The following is an 18,331-nucleotide window of genomic DNA, read 5'->3' as shown; positions in this document are numbered from 1 at the left end:
CACCTCCCTCTGCTCCCCCACTTGTCCAGATCTAGGCTAACATCAGATTTTAACCATAGGCCCTATCAAATAAAAATGTTTTAAGCCTATTCTTAAAAGTAGACAAGGTGTCTGCCTCACGGACTAAAGCTGGGAGCTGGTTCCACAGGAGAGGAGCCTGATAACTAAAAGATCTGCCTCCCATCCTAATTTTACATATTCTGGGAACACCAGTAAACCTGCAGTCTGAGAGCGAAGTGCTCGGTTAGGAAAGTATGGAACAATCAGATCACTGATGTATGATGGAGCTTGATTATTAAGAACTTTATATGTGAGAAGAAGGATCTTAAAATCTATTCTGAATTTAACAGGTAGCCAATGTAGGGAAGATAAGACAGGAGAGATATGATCTCTCTTTTTAATTCTCATGAGAACTCTAGCTGCAGCATTTTGGACAAGCTGAAGACTTTTAACTACATTCTGTGGACTTCCTGAGAGTAATGAATTACAGTAATCCAGTCTTGATGTAATAAATGCATGAACTAGTTTTTCAGCATCACTCCTGGAAAGGATGCTTCTAGTCTTAGCAATATTCCGCAGGGGGAAAAAGGAAATCCTACAAACCTGTTTAACCTGGTATTTGAATGACATGTCCTGGTCAAAGATAGCACCAAGGTTCCTTACTTTGTTCTCAGAGATTAATGTAATGCCATTCAGGTCAGGTGACTGACTAAGCAATTTCCTTTTCTGGATTTCTGGTCCAAAGATGAGAACTTCTGTCTTGTCTTGATTTAAAAGCAAAAAGTTTAGAGTCATCCAATTTTTTATGTCCTCAAGACAAGCCTGTAATCTACCTAACCGATTAGGTTCATCAGGGTTAATGGATAAATATAACTGAGTATCGTCAGCATAACAGTGGAAGTTTATCCCATGCTGTCTAATGATTTTACCAATTGGGAGCATATACATAGTAAAAAGAATTGGTCCAAGCACTGAACCCTGTGGTACTCCACAAGTAACCCTGGAGTATGAAGAAGATTTGTCATGTACATTTGCTAAATGAAATCTGTCAGACAGGTAGGATTTAAACCAGCCTAACGCTGTTCCTTTGATCCCTACAACATGTTCAAGTCTTTCTAAAAGAACATTGTGATCAACTGTGTCAAAGGCAGCACTGAGATCTAACAAGACTAGAACAGACAAGATTCTTATCTGAGTAGCACATTTAATGTCAAATAAAGTAAAATGTTATAATCAGGAGAGGGAGAATGTTTAAGTGGTTAGCAGCAGTGTGCTAGACAATGGCCCCCTCCATGAGGCCTCCACAGCTCAGCAGAACGTCATTGTAGCTTCTTCTGGGGAGAAAAACACTTACAGAGAAAATAAAGTTGAAATATGAGGAAATAATGCAATTAGAGAGTACTGGTAGAACATAGTAGAATGTGAAAGTGGTCATTATGTCCTCCAGCAGTCTAAGCCTACAACAGCATAACTACAGAGATAACTGGATAACCTAGCCTTTTAGATGGAGGCAGGGATTTAAGCCAGTCGCTGCACTAGCACACTGAAAATATTCAGAACTAGTGTGTTTTTTCCTTGGATTACCAACTGCAGTTCTCAAGCTGCTGAGGGACATTTGACTCCTCAATTTGATTTCTGTCCAAAATTCAGAGTATTCCACTCTGCCAAGGCCTCATAGTGGCACCTGTGGAATGGGCACCGGCAGCCCCCGAGGCCGATGAACGAGCACCGCGCCAGCTAGTGCCCATAAATCTTTCACTCAATTAGTGCCAACCCGTCGGCCTGGAGTATTGACAGATAGTTGTGTGTTATCCCTGGCTGCATTAGATGGCTCACAGGTTTGTGCTGTAACTTCAACCACAAAGTTGATCAAATCCTTGACAGTGTGCTAATTTGTAGCTCTGCTGCTTTCTAAAGATGGCAGTCTGTTATGCCAACTGTCTGGTTTCCAGTGTTGGTAGAGGTTTCCTGATGCAACAAAATTTCTTTGGCAGAACTAGAAAACTGAAACTATTGTTTATTTGTAAATGTAGCTTTTATAAATTCCCATTTCTTAATCCTACAGAGGCCGCGGGGGGGGGGGGGGGGGGGGGGGGGGGGGTCTACATTTGGATAACAGGGATGCGTTCAGCACGGCACGGTTTTCACTTATCATCACTACATATGGATACTGAATCCCACCACAGGGAGAACTGCAACCTGATCGCTCTGCTTATGATAATATTATAGTTAGTGCTGTGAAAGGTCAAACCACAGCACATGTCTTGTTTTACGTGCTGAGTGAACTCACAGATGGCTTCAGCATTGCTGCAGGACTCTGCAAAGTGCCTCTGGGAGGAAAATAGATGCCAGCAAGACCTGTGCTCTTGTGCCACCTCTTTTCCACACGAACTCTTGTTTTAAAACTCCTCACTGATAGATATGTGTGCCTCAGAAATGCCTGCAGCAGCAGAAACCTCTGCTGCATGTGCTGCCTTCAGCATTTAATTCAATTTAAGGGAGTAATTGGGAGGATTAGGTGATGACCATCTTTTAACAGTGTGACCAGGCAGTTTAAAGGTCAGCAATGGTTCAGTTTGCCAGCTGTCTTTTAACCCACCTGTTTTAAAGTATGTTCTGTTGTCAAATTCAGCTATTTGTTAATGATTCCCCCACCTTAGGGAAAGTAAAAAGGTAACAGTAATGAAATGCACACAAAATATTTAACTTCTTCATTTCACATACAACGTCATCAAGATAGTTTACTGGTTTCCTGTTACTACCATAATGTGCAGCGCCACAGGTCGTATTCAGCAGCCAGGGTACTTATACACCCACCCTATAACCCAGAAGAAACCAAAGACTTTAACAGAGTCATCAAATCCGAAATAAAATCACATGAGCTATATTTAACACCTTTCCACTCTATTTTTGGAACTGTTATGAGAAGCGTTGTACAGAATACTGAGTACCAAGACCACCTGCTTCTGTTTAGTAATATGAAACTAGATAAAATTATTTATTAATATTAAATAAAGAGAACCATTTCAGCTTTGTGTATAAAAATGGATTTTGAGGGTGAAGTGAGTGAAAATGACTTAGAGCTGAAACGTTTTTTCTCCTGGAAGTGCCCAGATGTCTGACGCTGAATGTTTTACTGGAGGTTTTTATTGCTCCAGAGTTCAGCTGGGTTTGACACTTGTGAATGTCCAAAACACGAAGCTGAAAAGTACGTCCAAGTCATGCAGCGAATGACCCAGAGTAAGGAGCCGAGAACTTTGGCAGGCAGTGACTTTCTGAGACTGAGAACAAATCTGTGAATGCCTGTTGTCTGTCTGTTAGTGCTGTTCTACTGGTTTGTATGTTTGTCCCCCCCCCCCCCCCCCACACACACACACACACACACGCTCCACACATACGCACAAAAGGATTGAGTTAGCTCCTCCACTTTGGCACCCATCTGGGTCCGGACTCTTAGCTATAATTTCTTTAATTAAGTGCTAATTAGTAATTGCTAGATTGAAATCAGCACGAAACATTAATATCAGTAAGGATAAGTTAATACACTCGTCTTCTTCTGCAGTTCTAAGGAAGCCCAGACTACTCACCTTGCCAGGGCTTCTGTTAGGACCCCACAGCATTCCCAGACCAGCCTTAGGATGTCATCTCTTCAGCGTGTCCTGATGTAGCCCTAGCGGGTCCACCTGGTAGGGCATGCTTGAACAAACTTTTCCATGACATGTTCAGGTCCAGATGCCTGAACCACCTCGGCTGTCTCCTCAATGTAGAAGACCAGCAGTTCTACTCCGAGACCCTCCTCAAATCTCCTCTTCCTATCTCTAAGGAGCTGGCTACCCTACAGAGGAAACATCACCACCAAGCAAACATGTTCTTTTTACTGGCAAAGTCTCATCCTAATTAAATACAGACGTGGACAAAACTGGTGGTACCATACAGTCAATGAAAGGAAAAACCCACACTGGTCACTTCCTCTGTTCCACATTGAGTGAGCTACACACCATGTCACCAAACAACACAGTGACTACCTGGACCATATATAGACCCACTGACTGAATACAAGTTTGTTGACACCTGTGATGCTGATTAGTGGACACAACTTGAATTAACACGTCCCTTTGGTCACATTATTTTCAGTCTTTTCTAGAAGCACCATCATTTTTGTCCAGGCCTGTTCCATGAGTTTACTTTTTAAAATAATTACGTTGAAGCATGGTTGAAAAACAATGTCTGACTTTTATTGGGCAAATTTCATAGATTTTTTATTTACTATTACTTTTGTCAGATTCAAGTTATTTCAGTGATCATTGTGGGTTTTTTTTTTCATTGACCGAAGGGTACCAACAACTTTGTCCACGTCTGTATCTTCAATGGTGAGATGAAATTATGCTTTGCTTTGTTTTATTCCCATTTTGTACAGTTGGTACGATTTTAGTCTTTTACGGTGAAGCTAAGATAAAAGGTATCAGAAGGATTTCAGCTATTGGAGATCAACTCCACCATGGGTTCCATGGGATGAAACCATCTAGATCCGCCTAGTCTACAGTTTCTAATCTAAATGATAAATACCAACAAACGGGAAATAGTTTTAGTTTTCATCGTCGTCTTCCTCCGCTTATCCGGGTCCGGGTCGCGGGGACAGCATCCCAACTAGGGAGCTCCAGACCGTCCTCTCCCCGGCCTTTTCCACTAGCTCCTCCGGCAGGACCCCAAGGCGTTCCCGGACCAGATTGGAGATGTAACCTCTCCAGCGTGTCCTGGGTCGACCCAGGGGCCTCCTGCCAGCAGGACATACCCGAAACACCTCCCCGGAGAGGCGTCCAGGAGGCATCCTGACCAGATGCCCACACCACCTCAACTGGCTCCTTTCGATCCGGAGGAGCAGCGGTTCTACTCCAAGTCCCTCCCGAATGTCCGAGCTCCTCACCCTATCTCTAAGGCTGAGCCCGGCCACCTTACGGAGGAAACTCATTTCGGCCGCTTGTATCAGCGATCTCGTTCTTTCGGTCATTACCCAAAGCTCATGACTATAGGGGAGGATTGGGACGTAGATCGACCGGTAAATCGAGAGCCTGGCTTTCTGGCTCAGCTCCCTCTTCACCACGACAGATCGGCTCTGCGTCCGCATCACTGCAGACGCTGAACCAGTCCGCCTGTCGATCTCCCGATCTCCCGATCCCTCCTACCCTCACTCGTGAACAAGACCCCGAGATACTTAAACTCCTCCCCTTGAGGTAGGACCTCTCCCCCAACCCGGAGGTGGCAAGCCACCCTTTTCAGGTCGAGAACCATGGTCTCAGATTTGGAGGTGCTGATCCTCATCCCAGCCGCTTCACACTCGGCCGCGAACCTACCCAGCAAGAGCTGAAGGTCAGAACTGGATGAAGTTAGGAGGACCACATCATCCGCAAAAAGCAGAGACGAGATTCTCCTGCCACCAAACTCGACACACTCCACACCACGGCTGCACCTAGAAATTCTGTCCATAAAGGTAATGAACAGAATCGGTGACAAAGGGCAGCTCTGGCGGAGTCCAACCCTCACTGGGAATAGGTCTGACTTACTACCGGCTATGCGGGCCAAACTCATGCTCCTCTGGTAAAGGGATTGAATGGCCCTTAACAGAAAGCCACCCACCCCATACTCCTGGAGCGTCCCCCACAGGGTGCCCCTGGGGACACTGTCATAAGCCTTCTCCAAATCCACAAAACACATGTGGATTGGTTGGGCAAACTCCCATGCCCCCTCCATCACCCTTGCAAAGGTATAGAGGTGGTCCACAGTTTCACAGCCAGGACGAAAACCACATTGCTCCTCCTCAATCTGAGATTCAACTATTGATCGGACCCTCCTCTCCAGTACCTTGAAGTAGACCTTTCCAGGGAAGCTGAGGAGTGTGATTCCCCCATAGTTGGAACACACCCTCAGGTCACCCTTCTTAAAGATGGGGACCACCACCCCGGTCTGCCACTCCACAGGAACTGCCCCCAATGACCACGCAATGTTGCAGAGACGTGTCAACCATGACAGCCCTACAACATCCATAGCCTTGAGATACTCAGGACGAACCTCATCCGCCCCCGGGGCTCCGCCGCTGTGTAGTTGTTTGACTACCTCAGCAACTTCTGCCCTCGAGATTGGACAGTCCATCCCCAGGTCTCCCGGCTCTGGTTCCTCCTCGGAATGCGCATAGGTGGGAGTGAGGAGCTCCTCAAAGTATTCATTCCACCGTCCGACTATAGCCCCAGTTGACGTCAGCAGCTCCCCATCCCCACTGTAAACAGTGTGAGCGAGTAGCTTCCTTCCTCTCCTGAGGTGCCGGACAGTTTGCCAGAACCTCTTTGGAGCTGATCAATAGTCTTTCTCCATGGCCCCACCAAACTCCTCCCACACCCGAGATTTTGCCTCGGCAACTGCCACTGCTGCACCCCACTTGGCTATCCGGTACCTGTCTGCTGCCTCCGGAGACCCACAGACCAGCCACGCCCTGTAGGCCTCCTTCTTCAGCCTGACGGCTCCCCGAACCTCTGGTGTCCACCAGCGGGTACGGGGGTTGCCACCACGACTGGCACCGGCCACCTTGCGACCACAGCTAGCAACAGCCGCCTCAACAATCGCAGAGTGGAACAAGGCCCACTCGGAGTCAATGTCCCCCACTGCTCTCGGGACGCGGTCAAAGCTCTGCCGGAGGTGGGAGTTGAAGACCGTCTTGACAGGTTCTTCTGCCAGGCGTTCCCAGCAGACCCTCACTATGCGTTTGGGTCTTTCAGGTCTATGCAGCATCTTCACCTGCCATCTGATCCAACTCACCACAGGTGGTGATCAGTTGACAGCTCCGCTCCTTTCTTCACTCGGGTGTCCAAAACATACGGCCGCAGGTCAGATGATACGACTACAAAGTCTATCATCGACCTGCAACCTAGGCTGCCCTGGTACCAAGTGTACCGATGGGCATCCTTATGTTCGAACATGGTGTTTGATATGGCCAAACTGCGGCTTGCACAGAAGTCCAATAATGAAACACCACTCGAGTTCAGATCAGGCGGGCCGTTCCTCCCAATCACACCCCTCCAGGTCATGCTGTCATTGTCCACGTGAGAATTGAAGTCCCCCAGCAGGACAACGGAGTCTCCTGATGGAGCACTATCTAGCACTCGTGCCAGGGACTCCAAAAAGGGTGGGTACTCTGAACTGATATTTGGCCCATAAGCACAAACAACAGTCAGGACCTGTTCCCCGACCCGAAGGCACAGGGTAGCTACCCTCTCGTCCCCCGGGGTAAACCGCAACACACAGGCAGAGAGTCTTGGGGCTAACAAAAAGCCAACCCCAGCCCTCCGCCTCTCACCCGGAGCAACTCCAGCAAAGGAGAGTGTCCAACCCCTCTCAAGGACTTGGGTTCCAGAGCCAATGCTATGTGTCGAGGTGAGTCCGACTATATCTAGCCGGTACCGCTCAACCTCTGCCACAAGCTCCTGCTCCTTCCCCGCCAGCGAGGTGACGTTCCTTGTCCCAAAAACCATTTTCCTTGTCCGGGGATCGGACCGCCAAGGCTCCCGTCTCGGTCTGCCATCCAATCCACACTGCACTGGACCCTTCATGTTCCTCCTGCTGGTGGTGGGTCCACAGTTGGAAGAGACCATGTATTCGGTTCGGGCTGGGCCCGGCCGGGCCCCATGGGCGAAAGCCCGGCCACCAGGCGCTCGCTCACGGGCCCCAACCCCAGGCCTGGCTCCAGGGTGGGACCCCGGTAACCCTCCGGGCCGGGTACTCCGACTCTTTGAATTTACTTCCATGAAAGATCCTGTGAACCGTTCTTTGTCTCACCCTTCACCTAAGACCAATTTGTCATGGGAGACCCTACCAGGAGCACAAAGTGCCCCAGACAACATAGCTCCTAGGATCATTAGGGCACTCAAACTCCTCCACCACGATATTCATAGAGTGCATAATCTGGGAGATAAGTTCCTTCTGGAAGAAAAACATCAGTTCAGACAATGTTCTGGATTTTTCCACATGTTCATGATTCTGAATCCAACAACCTCATGTCACTCACTTCTTAATCTGTAAAAATGTACTATACATGTTATTTCTGAGATGTCACAACCAATCCAGCGTCTGTTGACACATACCTGACACTGCTCTGCATCCGTCTGTGTTAAGGGGGACAGGAGGTTTCCATGATCCAGCCCTCCCTTCAGGTCTCCTTGGTGGAAGATCTATTCTTCATTACTGTCAACCATCCATCCCCTGAGAAGCGATCCTTAGCTGCTTTGGAGCTTAAGGCCACATTTTTTGCTCGTCACCTAACCGTTCCACACAAATAAACACTGAAGCTGAGGATTTCTGTAAACATGTCTGGAGTGAACACCAAACCCGCGCTCTCTACAAACTTCCAGTGGCTGAACTAAGTCATTAATCACATTGTGACTTCCCAGAGGTGGCTGTCAGTTTTAGGGTAGGAGTAGTGATTCCTCATCTGTAAGTGAAAAAACAAGCGGCGTGCAGACGGAAAGGATAAATTACTTGAGAAGTGAAGACAGGCATCATTCAACAGCTGGCCATCTGGCCCTTATCATGTCCCTGACTGGTTGATTTTATTACTTTTCATTGCTTTCTGAACACTCAAGAGGGATTTCTGCAAATGGCCTGTCAATCTAACCTTAGATAATTATTCTGGAATTTAAAGATGATTCCTTCATTAAATTATGGGCTTTTTTCCAGGGAATCTGCTGGTAAAAATCTGTATGTTATGCTCTCACTTTAACAGCAACCTATCCATTATTATCCTGATCAACATATGGATAGGGTACTGAATAAGAACACTGTCAAAAAGTGATAAAAGCTCAGATAAGCAACAAACAATTTTTTAAATAAACATACAGAAAATATAGGGGAAAACAAGTCTGTACTTCCTGTTTACTCAAGATTTCAGATACTCCCTTGTCCCCTGCTCCGGAGCATACAGGTATGTGTTAACACAATGCCAACTGTTGCTGCCCATCATTCTGAGCAAATGGTCACTTCTACATCCAAAGTTAAATTAGATGACAAGACAGTCAGAAAAAGAGCGAGCCGGTATCTTACCTTACCCATAATGCACAGCTGCACAAACAGCTAATCCCAGATAGCACGGTGGAGAAGGCCTGATGGTTTGGGTTCCTCAATGAACACCAATCTTTCAAGTTTCCTGAAATTAATAATTTCTGGCATATCCCTGCAATAGAAAGAAAATCTGCATTTAATCACAATTTTTTTTTCAAATTTTTAATATTTCTTTAATTGTTTTCTTTAAAATCTTTTTTATTTATTTATTTATTTTTGTTCTTGTGAAGCACCTCAAGATTTTTATGTGAGGTACTATATAAAAGATTGTTTTCTTTCTTTCTTCTTTCTTACATTAGATATTTAAAATAATAACGTGCTTCATGTATTGCTCGTGGTCATTAGTATATATGTACACATAGTTTTAATTAGTAGTAACTTCACATAACAGGAATGTGTCACATCTCCAGTCCAATAACAAATCTCCAGCTGCCTTGGACTACTCCCTTACCCCCTAACATCCTTCTTTCCGTTCTCTCACTCTTACTTCCTCACCTGTCAGAGGTGGAATGTTGCTGGCGGATACAGTCCTCCAGGGTCCAGCTCCTGACAGATGTAACGATGCTCAGTCAAAGCGTTTACCAGCTCCTGTTCACGAGAACCAGACAGCAGCTGCTGTCTGCCCAGAACAAGACGCTACCGCGGGTCAGAAGTTAATGAAAAAGATGCAACAGGAAAGATGGACCTGAAAATGGACTCACTCATGGGCTGCATTATATAAAAACCAGGAACAAAGCTGATTTGATCATATTTTACCTTTTTTTTACTGAACTAAGAAGTGTGACTCACACTAGGTGCAGCTCTCATGCCACTTTCTGTAATGATGATCTCACATTAGACTTTAAAATGGTGGACTCAGTAGTTGCAGGAGCCCAAACCATCAGCCCTCCACCACAATGCTGTGATCAGCTGATTTTGCTGCAGTGCATTATGGGTTAACATCTTCACATTTCCAGAAGTCTGGTTCATTCAGATGAAACTTGACCAACCTGAGCTGTCATGCTCCTTTCAGACAGAAGAGGTCTGTGTTTTTACTCCAAGCAGTCTCTTTTAAACAGGTTTTCTTATTGCTTTGTGTCCTTAGACTGCAGATAACAGACCTACTGTGTGTGCAATTAAATTTTCAGTTTCAATCAATTATTGCATTTTCCTTCCTTTTTTCTGCCAACAGCAGACAGAGTAGTGCAGAATATGTGATCCCTCCCCCAGGAGGAAAGAGGCTCTGCGGATCCACTCTGCCCGGCGCCTGCTCCGCGCTGTGGCCGATCTTTAATGGCAAATTTCCAGCTCTCAGCAGGAAAGGAAGTGGCTCTCACGGGCAGAGCGCCATTCGCCCTCTACTGGGCGGAAGCCAGGCCTCAATGAGGCCGTCAGTCGAATAGGTCATGCTGTCAGAGCGCGCCACAGTTCACATCCTCTCATTAGACTGCAAGACTCTCAACATCTCATCACAGGGGAAAAGATAAGTCAGGGGAAATGTGCTGACTCACAAAGGTGATGAAACCACCTGACTGTGCAGGTGTAGTCAGGTAGCGGACGGGATCTAATGAGCCAGAACAACCAAAGGCAGGTCCAGTTTAATCTTCTGAAAATCTTCATTTCAACTTTTGATTTTTTAATTAAAATATTAAATAATAGATACTTTAATCTATTCCTTATAAGAATCATAATAAGCACATTATGAATCTGTTAGATCTATGTGATTATTTTACACACCATGCCTCCAAATTAGCTGATTTCCATTAATAATAATATCAGATCCATATTTTTGATTAATAAGCAAAAAAAGTCATACTTGCAGATACCAGATTATCAATTTTTTTATTTTAAATAATGGTAAATGGCCTGTATTTGATATAGCGCCTTAGAGTCCTGAACCCCCCAAGGCACTTTACAACACAATCAGTCATTCACCCATTCACACACTGGTGGGGATGAGCTACCATGTAGCCACAGCTGCCCTGAGGCGCACTGACAGAGGCGAGGCTGCCGAGCACTGGCGCCACCGGTCCCTCCGACCACCACCAGCAGGCAAGGTGGGTTAAGTGTCTTGCCCAAGGACACAACGACAGCGACAGACTGAGGGGGGCTTGAACCTGTAACCTATTACTGGGCGAGCACTCTTGTGCCACAGAGTTTTAATCTCTTAGCAGCTTCATTTCTCTTCTCTTTGGAGCTGATTTTTATAAACTTTGACTCAACAGAAATAAAAAAAATGTTGAATTTTTATTACCAAGTGTTAATTTTAGCAGTTTTCATTGAATGATTTGCACCAAATGCAAGTGATTCAGATGATTTACTTACCGTATTTTGCTTATCTTTATCAAATACATAACTGGATCTCTGTGGTTCTGTTTGGTTTATGGCTCAAAAAACATATTTTATTTATGCCTCCAGGCAGATTTTAGTTAGTAGAAAAATGCATTTTGACTGAAAATTTAGCATTAAAGTGTATTTAATTGAGCTATCAATCACACATGCGGATTTGAAGTGAATAGAAGCTAGCATGCATTAGCTGAATCCGGTCGTTCAAGGTGAAAATTTAAACTTTTTGATTACGATTAGGATTAAACTCTGCCAATGTCAAATTAGTGCAGAATTTGATCTGAACTGCAACTTTTATCTGCAGTTTTAGGTTCAGATTTACAGAACACGTGTGTGTTTGAGATGCAAAAAGAATCTACTCACAGAAACGAGCTAGAGAGTTTATTTGTTAAACAAGTATATAAAGTTGCTGTGTTACGTGTTGTGGTTCTCTACATCCGTCAATGGCTTAGAAAGACAACTAACAGAAACAAAACAAGTTAGCAAACATATCAAAATCAGTTTTTACAACTTTTGTAGCAACCAACTCTTTCTATTGGTGTGCCATAGTGCAAACTGTTGTTTGTGTCTCAACATTCATTCATCTTTTTCTCTGTCTTCAACAGTTTCTCAGGTTGCATTCTTCAAGCCTTCAGTTCAAGTCCTTCAGTCCACCAAGGTGAAATTACAATCAGAAGAGTTCAAGTGTGTCGGGCAGTTTGAGCTGGATGTGACTGGTTCTGGAGCGCGTTTGGGTCAAAAATCACAACCTGTCAAGGCCTAAAGTGGTACTTCACCCTGCAGGGAAAGGTTTCACTTCCACCGCTTGCTTTTAGGATGCTATTCACTGATTCTGAGTTTTACTCATGATAAAAATGTTCATTTATACTTCTGGGATCATTCTGCCAGAGTGAAACATCACTTCAAAGAGTCTCAGTGTGTTTCGAGACAAAATTTCAGAAAATAAACTCACAAAGCGTAGCAACAGGTTTGTGTCTTGGCTGTGACGTCATGGAGTGTAATCAGGCTGCTGTTTATATGGAAAGTGTGAAAAAAAGACATTTTTGGATAACTTTGATCTTCCCCATCATGTGTGTGTGTGTGTGTGTGTGTGTGTGTGTGTGTGTGTGTGTGTGTGTGTGTGTATGACTAAGAGTGACTGAAGGAAAAAGATATTGGTGCTACAGAATGCCAGTCATGAAAGCGCTGCCCAGCAGGAAGATCGGGCGGTTTGTGGCCTTAACGCTGCCTCTATTGCACCGTGGTCTGCAGGAAAGCACAGGAACTGGTGGATTGTGTCAGAGAGTCTGATGTTTGGTGGGGTCTTCATCTTCCTTCACTCAGGAGCAGCCGCAGCGGTCTACCACCATTGAGGGAATCTTACCATAGATGATTTGCTCTTTGCGGTTAAAGTAGAGCATGTTGATGGGCGACATCTTGGTGGGGGTACAGCAGGGGCCTGCGGTCCCTCTGGGGTTGGCTTTGTTCACTAGGTGAGTGTGGGGGTACTTCTGCAGGTGCATGTATTCACATTCCCCAGAGCAATAGTTGGCTTTGTAGCGCTTTGGGGCAATAATCCAGTCCCAACCAAAATCCTCAAAGTCCACCGTAAGGGGGTAGCGGCAGCACCGGGACTCCGGAGAGTTCTCATCACAGTCCAGACCCGAGTCTCTCCTGACACGCTTGGGGCCCTCAGAGATTTTAACCTCCATGAACGGTTGCTGAAAGAACAGAGAACGAGTGAACACTTGATGATTTGCACAATTTAGAAGCATTTTTCCATTTCTGCCTTTGATCCAACCAAGTTTTACCTGTAAATAAAAATGATTACAAATTCACCTTATAGGGACAACAGTATGTGTCTGATTTACACACTTTGAGGAATGTGCGGAGGGATAAAGTTTTATGCAATAAAAACTGGCTGGGCTTCAAGTGCACCAACATGGAGCTGTCAGAAGGTCTTTTTTATCCAGACTCCTTTATCCAACAGTGGGGTGCTGGAACAGAACCACCTGCTGATTCTGCAAAGCCTGCAACCACCTCTACTGTTTCATCAGGTTTTAATATTGCTTTTGAAGTTATTGGGGCTCTCAACAACCTGAAACACCGCTGCAGCCTTGAATCAAAACGTTTGCAGGAGATTTAAACATAAAACGAACTCACCAGTCCCTCCTCTCCAGGCTCTGTGGAGGTCACGGCTAAATCATTCCCCCGGGAGTCGAAAGCGTTGATCTCGATGCCCCAGTTGGTCTCCGGCTGCCGCAGCCACACGGCCAGCACTTGTTTCACGTCTATACTTTGCCAAGAGCTGACCCCAGCGTTCAAGTCGATTTTCAACGAGCGGATCCGTATGTGCCTGGTCCCGTCCGTGACCGGCGTGAGGCGGGAGATCTGCAGGAACACGGTGCTTGCCTCGTCCGCCTCGCGCAGATGCACCCAGAGCTGCGCGCGGACGATCCGGTTGGCTTGAAACTTGTCGTTGAAAGAGAAAAGGCAGCATTTTGGCTGTCCGGTCACCTGAACAACGGGCTCGGCTGAATAAAACAGAGAAATGATCATATTTAACTAATTACGAGTAAAAATGACAAACAGCTGTAATGTTGACATAAATGTTTATCTCGTTATTGTAGTTAAAGCTCAGTCCTTGCGTAAGCTTTACGCAAATAAACTAAAGAAACCAAGCACTTACGTTCCGTAGCCATCATCATAATTGTCTCCGTGGTTGCATGCTCATCGTCTTCCTCCATAACCCCATCCATGCTGTCATCTCCCAGCACGTCGTACTGGTCCAGCAGCTGCTGCAGCGGCGGCGCTTTGGGCAGAAGCTGCTGCACAACGTCGCGGCTGATATTTGGAGCTTCCTTCATCCGCAGTTTGCTCAGAATCTGGGACTTTATTGCGTTTAATCGCATTGTCTTGATCTGCTGCCGTACCTCGCAGCTTGTGCACTGCTCAGAGTCCGCGGGGCTGGAGGAGGCTGACGGCTGCTGGTGCGTCTCCTGGTCGCTCAGAACGACTGAACCCAAAGCAGTCAAGCAGAGATACAGCGCAATCTGAGACAGATGCATCGTCTAAAACCCGTGAAGTTCGGTGATTTTGGTTTATTTGTTTGTTTTTAAGAAGAAAACGTAAATAAAGATCCTCTGATGCGCGCTTGACTTGGTGCGCCTCAGAACCGAGTTTGGATGAATGAGGCGCGCTGACAGGAGTCATGCTTTATTAGCGCGCACCTTTTTATACTCCAACTTTAGCTTCTTTTGTGTCGTCAAAAACTATGATTGGCTGGACAGGCAGCAATGGACCGTAGCCGACTGAGATGAACGCGAGTAGTGGCGACGGGAAGGCACGCGCTGCAGCTCATCACGTCAAAAAATCAGAACATGTTTCAATCATCCCCGAGAAATGATCTACAGTCACACACAGGGACAAACATCTCGGATGAATTTGGTGGAAATGTTGAAGTTAGAGCAAATGACCCAAATATGTATACATTTCATTAAAGTCCTCCTTTAACTTCCATTAAGTAACATATTAGCTATAACAACATTTACCAGATCGCGTTTAGCAAAGAGCAGCATAAATGTTTCCTTATCTTTAAAATTAAGTTTATACATAAATCATTACAACGCTTAATGATGAGAAGATAGCACCATCGTGTGGCACATCACACCTGGCATTATGTAGCCTATACATGATATTAAAACAACCATAATTTATAAAAGTGATCATTTACTTTAAAATTTCTTAGAAAACCCGAGTTCAGAATTAAATCAGATTAAACGACTTTTTCCCTGAGTTCTAAGTCACATTGGGGTTTTTATTATTTATTTATTTTATTTTCTCTCTAATATCATGTTTGTTGACTTATTGCATACTGTGAAAGATAGAGTACAGCATCTCGGGCTTCCACGAAGGTGGAAGGTGCGATGATGGTGATGATGATGATGATGATGGTGATAAATGATCAGAGTGATAAAGTACATTCATAGGCTATTTTAAATTATTTTGTTATTTAGAAATTTTAGAATATTTTTTGTGAGATTCCTGGTTTTAGTAGCTTGAGACTTGAGTTTTTGTTGGTTTTTAATTTCGAATTAGCAGCCTACATCATAAACATGAAGGGCAGACATTGTTTTTGATCACTGACATTTTTGTTGAATAAAAAAAATATTTATTTAACAAAGTCTCTTGATTGTAAAAAGTATTACAGATCAAGAATATTGTGGTCTGACACTTAAAACGCTTCTAAATTGTCTCAGATTGTAATTTATTGTTAAATATACACATGAAAGAGAGATCATTTTGAAATCCATCAACTCTAACAGGAAGTACATACTATTTTGAAAGGCACAACCGGAAGAAGTAATCTCGCTCCTTCTACGTTACTGGAAACGGCAGCGGTAGATTTCAGCTCTAGTTTATAAGGATGCCTTTCATCGACCTTCAGACTAATCTACCGGCCACTTTGTTCACCGATGACTTCTTAACGAGGTTTTGCTCCGCCGCCGCGGCGGCGCTGGGGAAACCGGAGGACGTGAGTAACTCAGTCGCGTCTAAACCACATTTCGTCCACAGTTAGAGGCGTTTTGTCTCGTTAGTTAGGAAATCCTCCGATAGGTGTTATAAATCAGGATGTTTTATATTACCTGGTGGCCTTCAAGAGCTGCTGGTGTTGTGTCGAGATAAGTATCCCTGACGCTTCTCACGTGACGTGAACACACGTTTGAAAACACTCGTTTCGATTAAACGTAAACTCTTTTGTTACCTCTAAAACACACATTTCACTGTGGTTCAAAAAACGAGAAACAAACGAGATTAAACATTAACACAATAATTATTTCTGTGTAACTTCCCAAAAATGTGGCTGGTCAAGGGCCTTCTCATATTTCTACAACCTCCCAAGGCGCTTCACAACACACACACACACACACACACACACACACACACACACACACACACACACACACACACACACACACACACACACACACACACACACACACACACACGCACGCACGCACGCACGCACGCACACACACACACGCACGCACGCACGCACACACACGCATTCACACACGCTGGTGATGAGCTACCATGTAGCCACAGCTGCCCTGGGGCACACAGGCAGAGACGAGGCCTGCTGAACACTGGCACCACTGGTCCCTCTGACCACCACCAGCAGGTCTCACCCAAGGACACAACAGCAGCATTCTCTGGTGGGACAACTCGCTCTACCTGGTTATTATCTGATAAACCACAGATGTTATTAAAGAAATTAGTTTGTTTGTATATAAATAACAAAAACAGCTTCCCAGACTCCTGATTTTCCTGTCATCTTTTGGACTTTTTCCTGCTCAGAACCTGGTGTGCCGTTTGTTTTAAAAATCCAAGAACAAAATAGGTGTAATAACAATTATGTTTTCATTGTGTGCTTATTAAAACTATGTCTAGCAGACGTTTACTATTTAATAATTATAAATACATTGAGTCCTTTTTGCCAGTTTTAAAAATTATAAATACATTGAGTCCTTTTTGCCAGTTTTAAAATGACATTCAGATCATCAGCTCACTGTTTTCCTTTCAGAGGATGAATCTGGTGGTGAGTCCCGGCCTGCGGATGCTGATAGCTGGTTCTTGCTCTCCGTGTGTGATGGTTGCAGTTTCGGCGATCTCAGTTACCGACACCGCAGAAAAGAACAAGGAGCACAGTGCCAAGATCTTTGAGTTTCTGACTAAAGAACTCAATCTGAGTGACGACAGGTGAGTTGCACTGTTCGGTGAGAACTGCATGATCAGATATTGTTTAGAAACTTATTAAAAACCTTATATTATAATTAAATTTACATCATTTTATTCCTTCTCAGTTTATTGACAAGTTATCAGATGATTGACTTAATTCGTGTTTTACTTCAGAATTGTGGTTCTGGTTTCTTTTAGAGATCAGACATGAATCCTTAACAGTTAGGTACCGGTAATCAGCAGCCGACTGATGACTTGGTTTTGTTTTGCAGGATTGTAATTCAGTTCCATGAGCTGCAGCCTCACCAAGTGGGGAAGAAAGGAACCGTCCTGAGCTTCCTGTGAAGAACTTATCTTTTGGAACATTTATTGCCAAATCGAGGCTAAGCTAAAACCTCATGTGAGAGGCGTTTATGTCTGTGAAACAACTTACATGTAATCTGTTGATGAAGACCAAAACGATTTCTTTCTGCTTTTATTTTTAGCATCTCAGCTGTCAGGTCACTTTAAGGGGAGATATCCAGAGTTCATGTTCTTTAGCTGTAAAATTATCAATAAAATTAAAACAAAACATTTTTTGCATTATTTCATCCTGCCTTTACAGAACTGGAAAAAAAACAAACCAAATCTTAATGTTGAGAAAATTGTAATTATTACAAAAAACACAAGACCTTCACAGTAACTGAAGGCTGTCTTATAAATAAAACTTAATGTATTCTTTTAAATTTAAATAAACTTCATGATGCTGTCAGGATCCCACTGTGGACACAATCACTTAATTAGTTCATCTTTGAGTCTTCGTCCTGTTATCCTCAGTTTGTGCCTATTTTATTTCTTTGATTATGTCAGAATTTTCTGGGTGGAAATCTCATTTAAATTCAGCTGAATTTCACAACAAATAAAAAGCTGAAAAGAGGTCCGACGTTCATCCACATGCAGTTCTGTGGGCCACCAGTCAAACAGTCTGATTAATGATTAATACCAACAGTCTGACCCTGCGACTTACCCCACAGATGGTGTAAAAGGACTGAACCCTCAGGATAATCTAACGGTTTCATTTAACACAAAGGTTGTGAAATAGATCGTTTGACATCAAAAATGTTTGATTTAGTCATTAATGTTTGTTGTATAGTCCCACCAGATCAAACTCCACAGGAAACATACCAAACTTCCTTAAAACCTATAA

The 18,331-nt window shown here is 44.3% G+C and overlaps 2 protein-coding genes across 3 annotated transcripts; one reads left to right on the top strand and one right to left on the bottom strand.

Moving 5' to 3' along the window:
• Positions 1–11,793: 11,793 nt before the first annotated feature.
• mstnb (myostatin b) lies at positions 11,794–16,461 on the bottom strand. Of its 2 annotated transcripts, XM_070553300.1 has the most exons (4): positions 16,053–16,461; positions 14,096–14,422; positions 13,570–13,940; positions 11,794–13,127 (listed from the first exon to the last, which is right to left on the bottom strand). In XM_070553300.1, exons 2-4 carry the CDS (start codon positions 14,316–14,318, stop codon positions 12,747–12,749), a joined length of 975 nt encoding a protein of 324 aa, XP_070409401.1. In that variant the 5' UTR covers positions 14,319–14,422; positions 16,053–16,461; the 3' UTR covers positions 11,794–12,746. The 2 variants fall into 2 exon arrangements, with proteins under 2 accessions (XP_070409401.1, XP_015832570.3); XM_015977084.3 differs by lacking the exon at positions 16,053–16,461 and having other exon boundaries at positions 14,096–15,574.
• Positions 15,573–17,718, top strand: ddt (D-dopachrome tautomerase). Its single transcript, XM_015977087.3, has 3 exons — positions 15,573–15,940; positions 16,991–17,166; positions 17,418–17,718. The coding sequence occupies exons 1-3, from the start codon at positions 15,833–15,835 to the stop codon at positions 17,488–17,490; spliced, it is 357 nt and encodes a 118-aa protein (XP_015832573.3). The 5' UTR covers positions 15,573–15,832; the 3' UTR covers positions 17,491–17,718.
• Positions 17,719–18,331: the final 613 nt, after the last annotated feature.

The sequence above is a fragment of the Nothobranchius furzeri genome, chromosome 7, assembly GCF_043380555.1.
Source record: "Nothobranchius furzeri strain GRZ-AD chromosome 7, NfurGRZ-RIMD1, whole genome shotgun sequence".
Classification (NCBI taxonomy): domain Eukaryota; kingdom Metazoa; phylum Chordata; class Actinopteri; order Cyprinodontiformes; family Nothobranchiidae; genus Nothobranchius; species Nothobranchius furzeri.
This window is presented reverse-complemented; position numbering and strand designations above follow the sequence as displayed.